This window comes from Peromyscus eremicus, chromosome 2, assembly GCF_949786415.1.
Source record: "Peromyscus eremicus chromosome 2, PerEre_H2_v1, whole genome shotgun sequence".
In the NCBI taxonomy this organism is placed as follows: domain Eukaryota; kingdom Metazoa; phylum Chordata; class Mammalia; order Rodentia; family Cricetidae; genus Peromyscus; species Peromyscus eremicus.
In genome coordinates, this window is record NC_081417.1 from 110,660,221 (window position 1) to 110,673,497 (window position 13,277).

The following is a 13,277-nucleotide window of genomic DNA, read 5'->3' on the forward strand; positions in this document are numbered from 1 at the left end:
TTTATCCTGCCTTGCTATTGGCCATTCAGTTCTTTATTAGACCATCAGGTGTTTTAGATAGGCAAAGTAACACAGCTTCATAGAGTTAAATAAATGCAATATAAACAAAAGTAACACACCTTACAGTAATATTCTACAACATTTCCTCCTTTTTGTCTAAATAAAAAGGTTTTAACTTTAATATAGTACAACTACATAAAAAAGTTATCAAATAAGAATTAATTTACATTATTCAGTCCATTTACAATTAGCAAATTCAGAAAAAGAACTCTACCATCCATCCATCTTAGTAACTCCAAAGGTTTATACATAATTTACTTTCTATCATAAATAAGGAAGACTGCAACTATAATTATCTAGTCTTCAACTCCATCAAAGACCCAGAAGGATGTAATATTATCTAACAGCAGAGACATTTGGCTTCCTGGACAGTCATCCAAAGTTTCTCTGCAACGTTAGTACATCCATCTTTAGCCTACAGGCCCATAGTAGCTGGTAGACTTTTCAGTGAGGCAGGAGATTTGAAAGACTGTCTCACCTATATTGGCAAAATTTGTCAGTCACTTTCCTCTGTGTCCTGCAGAATGTGTGGCAGTTTCTTCTGTGAAGCAGCAACCCTGAAGGACCATCCTGCCTTATTTTGGCAAAGCTCAGCAGTCACTTTTCTGTGGGTCCTGCATGTCCAGTTTATACAACATATTATCAGCAGTCAAAGGCAAGAGCAGTTTCTTTGCCCATTGGCTAACCTTGCCACAGTGAAAGCAAACTCCATAAGGAGTTTCTTCAGTGACCATCATCTCTGAAGAAAATTAGTGCTGCCAAGAGCAGATATGTCTCACTGTCATGAAAAGCCCTAAGTTAACATTTTAAATGCCATATTCTGTAGGTCTTTGAATGGTGTGAAGACTATCTATCTAAAATATATATCTATATGATCTCGAAGCATACCTAACATATTTACAAATTGGATTGTTATAAAGACTAACCACTAACCTCTGTTTCCTGATTATCGTACATAGTTTATAATAACAGCTTTCAAAAACTAGAATTTTTACCTTACATTTTTAAACAAACTGCATAGGTATAATACCTCAAACAAAAATAGAAACATACATGCAATATGTTGTAACAAAAATAACCTTAAATTTTTATCAGCATACAAAAATCCTTTAAATAATTAGATTAGAACCATATATACAGTGTAACGAAAATAACTTTAAATTCGTATCAATATTCTATATTCCCCTAAATGATAACAAACATCCATAACCCACCAAATAACCAAAAACCACCCACATCCCATTCTCTTGGAAATGTTGGCGTAGTTTTCTCCATACTGCTTCCAGCTGTTTGTGGAGGAAGAAGCATCTTTAAGGTCCCAGGGAGAAAATTTGAGATAATGGCCAAATCCTGGGAAAACCAGCAGTAACCTTTGCTGATATCACCTGTAAAGATTCAAGAAGTCTCGCCTCATCAAACTTGATCCATATTAACCCTGAAGGAATCCACAGCCTCTCATCTCCTGTGGGAACAAAATTCTGAAGCATTTTTTATTTTTATTCAACAAATATATTTTTTTGACTTTTTAAAAGTTAAGGAGTCCTAAAGTATATTGGTTGATTTATTTCAACAGTCCCTCTTTCAATTCCAGGTTTCTTTGCAGCTGTCCTTTGCTTTTCAACAATCAAAAAAAAAAAAATTCAAAATCAACACAATAACATACAGGATCCAGACTCCCTGTGTATTTCCCATCTTATATGGCTTTTTTTCTTTTATATTACTTTCACTGTCTCTTTCAAGACTTCATTATTAATTTTTAACTATACATTTCTTTCTATGACTCTGTTTTTCTTTTCTTAAGCCTACTCACATTGTTTAAACACACTGTTACCACTTTAGAGGTTTTTCTGTCTGGACCTCCTTTATTGCATATCTTTAGCCTTTTTGACCTCATGAACAAACCTTTAAACTGCTAACCTGCACCTGGATCCTCCACACAACTGGCTCTGCCCACTTCTTGGGTTGTGAAAACCAAACATGAAACTCTTGTCAGGTTGGAGGTTTGTGACCAGGAACTGATTCAACCTTCCTAGAGCTCTAGAATGCCAATGCTTTCACTATGGCAGGAGTTTTTACTTAGTTTTTGTTACTCCTTAACATACTAACTGCTCAATGCTCACCAGCAAACAGAAACTCTTAAAGGAGCAGTATCTTTTTTTTTTTTTTAAGGTTTCTCAGGCACTAAGGAAATTCAAGCCCCAAGTTGGGCACCAAAATGTTGTTGTTGTTATTTCTTTTGAGGAGCCCACCACCCAGCATTCAAATAAATCACACACAGAGGCTATTAATTTTAAACACCCAGCCTTAGCTTGGCTTGTTGCTTACCAGCTTTCCTTAACTTATGTTATCCCTACTACACTCTGCCTCTGGGCTTTTCCCATCCTCCTCCTTCTGTAGCTCCTTTCTTTTTTTTCTCCTCCCAGATTTCTCCTTCTATCTATTCTCTCTGCCTGCTCGTCTTGCCTATCCTTTCTTCTGCCTTGCTATTGGCCATTCAGTTCTTTATTAGATCATCAGGTGTTTTAAACAGGCAAAGTAACAGAGCTTCACAGAGTTAAACAAATACAACATAAACAAAAGTAACACGCCTTAAAAAAAAAGTAATATTCTACAACAGTAGTATATTTATTTGTCTTAATATTTAGATCCCATATATTTACTGGTTAAGATGTCAATACAAGCTGTAGTGAAAGTTGAACCCTGAATCTTAAGGTTTCACATGATGAATGTTTCCTTCCTAATTGTAGTGTATCTAGTCATACATGAGAGGGGCTCTCAAGTGCGATCACTCAGGTCATGACACAGGAGCCCAAGTTTACTTAACATTGTCTAACTAGTAGGTGAGAAGAGACAATATAGACTGCAGAGAAAATATTCAGTAGGTCAGGCCTGGAAACAGCAAACTCGGTGGAGAGCTCCCATGTGTCCACAGTGATCATCTTGAAGGACATAAAGATGCAACAAAGCTATGTTTCAGAAATAAAAAGCAAGTAGATTTGATAAGCATGCAGGACCCAGGTTTGATTTCTACCACCCACTTGATGGTGCACAACCACCTGTAACTCCAGTTCTAGGGAATTAGATGACCGTTTCTGGTCTTTGTAGGTACAGAGCAAACACATGGTACACATATGTACATGTAGACAGACGCCTAGAGATGAGGGCAAGAAGGCAGTGGAAGCCCTTCAGGGCTACCTTTTGTTTAGAATGAGACAGAGAGCACAAGGCTTCTGAGCAGAGTATGGAGTCATGACCAGGTCATCTCCCCAAATAAAAATGCTAAATTACCTTTAAAAAGCTAAACAAATAAACTTCAGTACTCAAAGTTTAAATAACAAAAAGGCTAAGTAGCTGCCATTGAATACATAGACAAGAGGCATTTGTTTTTGTGGTGTTTTCCCATTTTTTTTGTTCTTTAAGTTGTAAATAAGCTCCTAGTGACTTCATGGATAATCTATGTTATAAATTTTATAAAACATATTCTTACATTTTTGATGCTTTTGAAGACAAAGTGGACATGACTTTTCTCTTTATACAGGTAATAAAAACTTTAGATCCCAAATTAAATCCAGCATCAGCAGAAATAATGTTACTTAGAAAGCAGCTGGCGGAGAAGGAAAGAAGAATTGAGATTCTAGAGGTAAAGCCTCCACAGCACTCACCTCCTCACCCTCCCTGGAGGACTGTGAATTCACTTCTGTCATATTTGCCATTCATGATGAGGTTTCATAAAACCTTTACTAATCATGGTGTGACCCTGCTAAGCTAAGAACCTGAGTTCTTAGCTATTGAAGGCATTTCTGTACTACTATTTACATCATTTTTATGAAGTCAGGTGGATGTGACATTGTACAGTTTTGTGTTAGATTTCATAATTACTTTATTAGTTTCTTTGGTAAAATGTTTTACAGGACCGCTATTTTTAACACTGTGGTAAGAGTAGGTGCTGTTTTTGAAATCATACAAAGAAGCTGTGCTGAGCTATGTTTTCTGACCTCCCCATGAACTATGATTGGTTTTTTTTCACATATCTAGAACACAGTCTGTTCATACACTGTTTCCTTGTATGATTCCCAATAAAGTCAGTATTAGCTGTGATGGAATTTTTTTCCCTTGAAACTTTTAATACCTTCTCTTTCCTGCATCTAGAATACATATAACAGGCTGGTGTATGCCTGCTCTCAGAATTTGTTCAGACCATGCCATATTTGTAAAATGTACAGGGAATGTTATGTTCTCATTCTAACTCAATTGTCCAACTCTCTTCCTCTAAAATGTTTTCTGTATTTACACAAAAGGAGCTTGTACCATGTTCCAGAGTCCCAGTTCACTGAAGTCCTCTTGCATTGCATAACAGAAGCATGTTTTCTAGCATCTTGAGAATAAAGTAGTCTGTCTCATTTCTGTAGCCCCAGCATTAAATATTGTGTAAATCAAAGGCTGGGCTTGCAGCTTTATTGGTAACTTATCTTAGTCCTCACCTCTCTTGTTTGATTCTTTGTGTGGACTTGTCCAAAATAATAACATTTGACTGGATAATCTTTGAAATCTTAGTTTTTCAAGTGTGTTGACCATTTACTTCACAGAGGATATGAGTGAAGAATGCACACCATTGCTAATGTTCGAATCCTAAAAGAGCAATAACAAAATAGTACCTTTCCCTAGAGGACTCTGAGGGAAAAGCCTCCATTAACTCACAGCATATGAGTGCTTACTTTTTAGTTATTCATGGCTTGTGCATAAGAAGAAAGAGAAGTAGAATGGCAGACGGTGTTCTCTGGGTGTTTGGTCCTGCACTTTCTGTACTGAGAGCATGTTGCTCAGGGAAGATATATGCATTAAGTATTACTTTTTTTTTTATGTGTGTCATCTATATCTGGTGCTCATCAGAATTGCAGAAATGACTGTATTAGAATAATAAAGGTACTTCAGTCCGCACAGTGGTGCATACATCTAGCCACTGTTAGTCTCGTAAATAGGCTGCCAAGAGTTAATAGGAAAAGGTTGTGCTGAGGAGCCTAGCACTTTGTTTACTGAGTCCTTTTTCCTTGGTTTCAACTCCTCCATAGGTACAGCACCATGTTGATATTTCAACCAGTTGCTTTTGTCTCAAGACATGGGAATTAGTAGCACAGGAAATCAATCTCTAAGGGTGTGTGTGTATGTGTGTGTGTGTGTGTGTGTGTGTGTGTGTGTGTGTCTGTGTCTGTGTCTGTGTCTGTAAGTTAGTTGCTGTTTCTAAGTAACTTTGCTAAAATGAAGATTACTCACATTTGTTGTCTTTGCTAAAGATGTTTTGATTGTATTCTGCATAATTCACTCCTTTATTTTGACTAATTTGTGTACATCACGAATGCATTTTTCTAGCAGTGAGATATTAAAGAAATTACTTGGTTTTTAGTAATTTGGGGCAATTTCTGATATTTTGATTGTCTTAATCATTATTTTCTTTTTCAGAGTGAATGTAAAGTAGCAAAATTCCGTGATTATGAGGAAAAACTCATTGTTTCTGCCTGGTATAACAAGGTATGTTGTGTTTCAGCAATGAGTAAGATTAAGCTCTATTGATTATTTCCTTGACCAGAATAATAGAAGGACATATGTTTTATATTAATACAGTACAGTTGTGTTACGAGATCCAGTAATAGAGAAATACCTTCTCTCATCAGAAAACCAGTAGCCTAAACTAGAGTACTTTGTCCGTGAGGCCATAGATATATCCAGCTGCCACCTTCCAGATCTGTTTGCTAAGCTCCTCTGTGTGATGTGTCTGTCCAATTGGTATAGCAATGCTTCTAACACACACACAGAATTGCCTTGGAATTTTTTCTTGTTATAATTGAACTTTGCTCTGGCATGTTGTTTTAGGCCACTGTTTTTAATGGTTTAAAATTTAGAGGATTAAAATAGAGGCAGTTATTTTAGTGCCTTCTTCCTAGTGTTGTCAGACATAGAAGAATCGGCTTTGGAATCCTTATTTTTTTTCTCTGCTGATCAGGAAACCATTAGCCTGCTAGGATTGCTGTAATAATTACATTGCTTTCGCATGTTCCTTATTTGTCTCTTTCTTTACTCAGAGCCTGGCGTTTCAGAAACTGGGCATGGAGTCTCGGCTCGTGAGCGGCACTGGTGCTTGCAAAGACACCGGTGCGGGGGCTCCAGCGCGGTCCTTCTTAGCACAGCAGCGGCACATCACCAGCACCCGGAGAAATCTCTCTGTTAAAGTCCCAGCCGCAGCATCTGACTAGTCCACAAAGCAAACACGAACAGAAGTGCCTCAAAATGTTTTGTACCCCAAGAAACTACCAGATGGAAAACAAAGGTTAAGATGCTTGGTAGCAGCTAGTTTTGTTTGGATTTTGTTTTGAGATAGGGTCTCCTATACCCCAAACTGGCACTGAATTTACAGCGTATTCAAGGATGACCTTACCATGGGCTGGAGAGATGGCTCAGCCGTTAAAGGCTAGGCTCACAACCAAAAATATAAGGATGACCTTACCATCTGATCAGTCCTTCCCTCACTTCCTGCATGCTGGGATTAATAGTTGTGTGCCACCATAGCGGGTTGATATAGTGCTGGGGATCAAAACCTGCACTTAGGTCAAGCCATCTACCAACTGGCTACATTCCTAACCTGGGTATCAACTATTTTTATGTCAAAATGTATCAAGTTAACATTTAAGTTTACTCCGAAAACAAAATACAAAATCAGCTCTGTCCCTGGGCAGCACTTTTGAGTAGTTGAAAGTGTGATAAAACAAGTATTTGTCTTGAGATGGCATCATGTGTGGGAAAGCAACTGCATATTCCAGCTTTATGCTTTCAGTTGTAACAGCAAGTCAGTTAAGTTAGAAAAAGTAATAGTTTGTCATTTAGTAATATATCTAGATTTGCTTTATGGGAAGCAGCCTCCAGTAAGGAATGTAGATAAGAACTGTGCAAGGTAATTTCTTTGACCTGGTGTGTACAAAGCTTTCCTCTACTTGCTAGTTCTGCCCTCAAGAGGATCCTTTGTCATGCTGTGGAAACGATAATGCGTGGAAGCCTTTACTGTTGGAATGACTTCGTCCTGTAAAAGCGACTGATTAGACATTTGCAGTTTCTCTGAGTTGTATCTCAGTTTGTACATGTACTGCTGTGAATGAAGACTTTGGAGGGCTTGACTGAAATGGTAAGGTGGGAAATAAACTGGTATTTCTAAGAGGTACCTTTCTGTTGGAAAGCAAACTAGAAGAATACATGTTGAAATATCCATATGCTTTTGAGCATGAAATTGTTGTGGCCTTTGTTTTTAAAGAAGGGTATAATTTTGCTTTATTACTGTAAAGAAACAATGATGAAACAGCTTAGGACCAGTTTGGTTTCTGCTTACCTCTTAAGGAGTTTCTGGAGCTGGATTTGTGGCATTCAGTTCATTTCTGCCCAGGGTTGTTCTTTTCAGAGATGTTACTTTCTAATTTGGGATCACTTTTTAAAGTCACGCTTTGGAATATTAGTTGTTAAATCAGTATTGCTTGATGTAGCCACAAGTGGTTCATTCTTGTGTCAGACACATTTCCAACACTTAGCAGCCACGTTTTCATCATTATTGAGAGTTATGGTGTGATGCAGTGTCACAGTAGAGCTTGGTTTTTGGTTACTTGGGAAAATTCTTTGATCCTTAGACTACAGAAGTAAGAATAATGCATCTCATATCCAGAGAAGGGTCAGATGGTGACGAGTGCAGCAACACAAATGTCGCAGCATTGTGTATACACTGAACGTGAGCAGGCATTCTGTGAGGGAGTGTGCTTGTGGGCTGCGTGTTCCCTGATGGGTCAGCTCCTCACCACTCCCCTCAGCATGAAAGGAGGGATGCTAATATGTAAACAAAATGAGTGTGAGCCAGATTAAGCTGGCGGGCTGTAGAGCTGTGGTCTACACTTTATTTTTAGTCCTTCATAAATATGAGTATTGTTCTATTTGAAGTGTTAACTCATGTAGATAACTGCCTTTAAATCCTTGCCCAGTGATTTTTTAACTACTTAACAACACAAGAATTTCACAGTGATTTGGGGTTTTGAGATTAGCGGCATCTGCCAGGATATTTTGTTTTATCAGGGTTCCTTCTGTTGACTACCTCTTAGATTTTGATGCTTTGTGCATTTAAACTGTTGGTTTGCATTTTTGTATGTTCTTATGGTGTCTGCTTGCCTGTGTCTTTTAGTGAAATAAGACTTTGGAAAATACTTTAGCATGCTGTTTAAAATTTTCTAAAAATTGTGGCATTTGGGTATATTTTTGTTAATGAAGATATTGATGTTAGTGTTTGTATTTGCTTATAATTGAGATTTTACAAGTTCTCTTTTAATGGAACTTACTATAAAAGATGAACTTCAATAAATTAATGTTTCTAGTGTAATTCATTAATTTCTAAATAATTAATGTAGCATAAATAAGGACATAAGGATAAGTTTTCTTTTCTTAATAAAGGCAAATTTTCTGATTTTTTTAGTTTTAAGTAGAATTTCAAACATTTGATACATGTTTATACAAAACTATGTAAAGTTCTATATAAATGAGACTAATCACAGAAATTGAGGCAGTGATCAGGGTGATTCTTTCCCTGTGTGGTTCATGCAGTGAGACCAGTGCCTGCCAGGTATAAAGCATATGTGTTTCATCTGGAACCATAATTCTACAAATGTGTTACAAGGGAGGATTGAATGTATAAACTTGGAATTGACAAAAATTTTATGTCCCAGTGATTATAAAGTTAGAAACAATTTTGAATTTCAAGCAGTTGTCCTTGGATTGATATTCCTTTCTCTTTTTGGATATAATTATGACAAATGGTTTATCTTGGAAACTAATTTAATGTATTGAGAAATATTTGAAGTTTACTCTATTTTTTTTCCAGTGATTAAGACTAATGATTTAGTGTAAGTTAAAAATACCTTGCCTAGCATCCTTTAGCCGAGTACCCCTTAGTAAGATCTGGTAAGTTGTTGATGACTGGATGTTAAACACTTCACAAATACACCTACTTTTGTGTAATGTACATCTGGCCTTTGGGAGTGACAGTGATTTAGGCCAGAGTAGTGTCACTTTGTGTAAAAATAAATGTATATGGCTTGTTATACATACAGTCTTATTGTGATCTTGTTTATTGCACAGAAATAGTTTGGACACTTATAAAGCACAAATCATCAAAGGAAATAGTGTGTAGTTATTGAATTTGAGGAAGTCTCAGTATAGTGTTTAGTTTATAAAAAGGTCCTTTCTATTTTCTATGACAAATACTGTCATACTTGAAAAATAGACGCAATACTTGATTTATTTTTGTAAGTATTTAGAATATTATTTTAAATAAATGATTGTCAATATAATTGTGAAATGTTTTGAGTAAATAAACTTCTGCTTCTGTATCAGTTGGTGGTGGTGTTTTTAGTGGCTACAAGTGCGTGTTTATTTCCCGTTTTACTAAAGGACTAAACCCACTTAGACTGGTAAGCAAAATTGCATGAATTCAAGTCCATTTTATTCGTGTGAACAAGGTGTATAAAAGTGATTTTTGTGTGTCCTCTGACTCCAGTTGTGCTACTAGAATGTAGATATATTTTGTTAATGTGGACTCCAGAACATTTCTAGGTATATAATTTTAGGTATATTGAGGACTAATCTCAAAATCCATTCTTGGATTATCCCTTTATTAATAATTTCCTTAATATAATTACTTCATTAATAACTTATTACATTACCTTGGGGGTTGGACCTCCTGTGACTAGGTGGCAGGCAGAACCATGTAAGTTCTGGCCGACTGGATGTGAATAACACTGAGCTTGCATATGGAAAATACAAACATGCCCTCCCTAGCCCTGTGACCCCACAGCTTAATGTGCCCCTTTGGTACAGCTGAACAGAAAAACTGGGTCCCAGAAATCACATTTGAACCCATCAGCTTTGAGCTTCTAGCCTAGGAGTCTCTTGTGTAAAGCCATTTCATATTGTATACTGTGTCCATCACCCTAGCCATACCTAACCTGTGTTTGTCATCTGTAAAATGGGTTGTAGAAAAGCACAGGTGTCCCATATTCTCGAAACATGTCTTGGGAAAGTTGAGCTCTGTTGCTGTTGCTGACTGATCAGTAACTAATGATTACATGACCATTGAAATGTTCCAGATATAAAAGGATAGGGACAGGGGCAAGGTGAAAGGCCTGCCTCACTTTAGGTGATACCCAGGAAACCTCACAAACTATTATAGGACTTAACTTTTCAACTGTAGAATATTGTGGTGGCCTAACTAAAGGAAATCACTTGGTTTGCTGATGTCTTGGCAGTTATGATGCCACTGACTATACCGTATAAGTGTAAATTTCAGTCACATCAAGTTGTTTTGGGAGTTGTAGTTTGTAGACCAAGTTAACTGGTTGATCATGGAGACTTGGAATGTTTCAGACCCAGAACTGAAATTATTTTTATCTGTTTTAATAGTTACCTTTGTAGCTACTACCAGGTGTAAAACTTAGGTGTATTAGCAAACCAGTAACTAATACCAACCCAGAAGCTAAGCATGTCCTGAGATCTCAAACACATTTCCCCCACTTTCTGCTGCTAGCTCCCTGATGCACCACCCAGTATTTTTGGTAAATATACTATGTATGACTGTTCTATAACTATACAAGTACATGCAGTGACTTTCACATTTCACAGTAAAATGGCTGCCTTTTTAGAGAGCTGGGTTTTTTTGTTACACACAAACCTGTGGAGCTCTGCTCAGTTTTCTTCACCCACTTATGCCCTGTGGAGTTGATAATTTCATTAACATCTTCAAGTTTACTGGTTCCTCCTGCCAGTGGATATACACTGCTAAATCCTTGTAGTAAGTTTTAAACCTGTTACTTCCTCTTTGAGATAATATAGGCTATCTGCTTTGAAACCAGTCTCCTTGCTGTGATTTTTCCATTAAAAAACATTCTGTAGTCTGAAGTTTTCCTGTGTCCTGGCCAGCCAGTGGTCAGGACAAATCTCTTCCACTAGCGTCCCCTAAGTAAACACACAGAGGCTTAATGTTAATTATAACTGCTTGGCTCAGGCTTCTCTCTAGTTAGCTCTTAATCTTAAATTAACCCATTTCTATAAATCTGTACTTTGCCACGTGGCTTGTGGCTTACTGGTACTTTACATCTTGCTTCTTCTGGTGGCAGCTGGCAGCATCTGCCCAGCTCTGCCTTTCTCATTCCTCTCTCTCTCTAGTTGGAATGTCCCCCCCTAACCTTATTCTGCTTCACCATTGGCCAAACAGCTTTATCAACCAATCAGCAATACATATTCACAGCAAATAGAATGACATCATCATTTCCCCTTTTTTTTTTTATTCAAAAGGAAGGTTTTAACTTCCAAATAGTAAAATTACATGTAACAAACCAGTTATCAAGCAAGAATTATAGTTATAATATCTAGTCTATTTGTATTTGGCAAAATTAAAGCAGGTATCTTATCCTGTATTTATGAGTCGAGGGTTTCTTATCTATCTTATATCTTATCATAACCAAGGAAAACCATAATTATAACTATCTAGTCTTCAACTACATCAAAGACTTCAGAAGGATATAATATTACCCAAGTAAACAGAGCATTGTAAGCAACTTTCAAAAATCAAGAATGACAGAGACAGCTGGCTACCAGGACAGTTACCCAAAGTTGTTCTACAATGTTGGGCCATCCATACTTCAGCCTATAGGCCTAGAATCTCTCAGGCACTTCTCTCTGTGTCTTGTAGAATGTCTGGCAGTTTCTTCTGTGAAGCAGGAACCTGAAGGACCATCTCACCTTGTAAAGTTCAGTGGTCACCTTCCTATGGGTCCTGCATGTCCAGTTGATAAAACGTTTTGTCAAGCAGTCCAGGCAAGAACAGTTTCTTGCCCAAATGGCTATTTTTGCCAAGAAGAAGATAAACTCCATATGGAGTATCTTCGACGCCCATCTTTCTCTTTGAAGTAAATCGGTGCTGCCAGGAGCAGACATGTCTCACTGCCCAGAAAGTCTAAGTTTTAAAAACATTTTAAATGCCATATTCTGTAGTTCTTTGAAATGTTTGAAATTTACCTACCTAATTGAATTACCTAGAAAACTTAACATGACTATAAATTTGACTATCATAGAAGACTAATTATTAATCTGTATTTCTTAATTATCCATTACAATTTAAATGAGCTGCACAAACAATACATTAAATGAGTAGAAATATACATACAGTATAACAAAATTAACTTTAAATTTGTATCAATAAACTAAAATCTATACCAATGTAAAACAAGTTGCTCTTTAAAGATCAACAATCCACCCTTTTATCCTATCATATCTATATCCTATATTTCTATATCATGTTCCCCTTTCTTCTTTTAGAAAGAGATTGACTATGACCAATAACAATTTGTAACCAACAACCTAAACAAAGACAAACATCCATAATCTATTATTTGGAAATGTGGACTTAGTGTTCTAGGCTACTTCCTGCTGACAGGGGGTGCTGGTAGTCTTATGAGGATCCTGAGAAAATTCGAGATAATGGTCAAGTCCTGGGAAGACCAGCTATAACCTTTGTTGATAGGTACCATCTGTTAAGGTTCAGGAGGTCTGGCTTGATCAAATCTGATCCATCTTCACCTGGAACAAATCCATAGGTTCTCATATTCTGTGGAAACAAAAGCAGAACCTCTTTTTCAAAGCAACACCTTCTTAAACATAAAATTTGAAGTTAAGATACCTTTAAAATATACATATTGATTTAACTCAGCAGCTTTTACAATCAGATGTTCCTCTGCAGTTAAAATTCCCAAAGACAATATAATCCAGACTGTCTGTGTGATTTCCATCTTTACGTGGCTTATTTTTATATTACTTTTACTGTCTATTTAAAGACTTTATTTTTAAAAAACTGTATTTCTTTATTAACTGTCTATCATCCTTTTCCTCTTTTTTTCAAGCCTGCATACATTTTTACACACATTGTAAACTGTTTAAAGTCTTATTCCATTTGAATCTGCCTTATTGTGAATCTATAATCCTTCTCTTACCAGGAGAGACTTTAAAATGCTAAACTGTATGGCTAGGACGAAAACCAGCAGCCTTGGCTGCTGACTCTGCCCATTTCTGCTTTTCAACATGACAAAGGTAATTCACCTCCCGCTCTGGGCCATGTGTACGTACCATCAACTCTCAGAAGCAGTGGG

At 36.9% G+C, this 13,277-nt stretch overlaps 1 protein-coding gene across 2 annotated transcripts in view; it reads left to right on the forward strand.

Moving 5' to 3' along the window:
- The window catches only part of Hook1 (hook microtubule tethering protein 1), a 53,609-nt gene extending 44,139 nt beyond the window's left edge, over positions 1-9,470 (forward strand). The window contains exons 20-23 of one of the 2 annotated variants that reach the window (XR_009377599.1): positions 3,599-3,700; positions 5,518-5,586; positions 6,138-6,382; positions 7,051-9,470. Coding sequence is in view for 1 of the 2 variants with exons in the window: in XM_059254548.1 (XP_059110531.1) it covers positions 3,599-3,700; positions 5,518-5,586; positions 6,138-6,308 (342 nt within the window). In the remaining variant the exon portion in view is untranslated. Of the gene's footprint in view, positions 1-3,598; positions 3,701-5,517; positions 5,587-6,137; positions 6,399-7,050 lie in introns of those variants that run through there. The other variant, XM_059254548.1, reaches the window with a different exon arrangement.
- Positions 9,471-13,277: the final 3,807 nt, after the last annotated feature.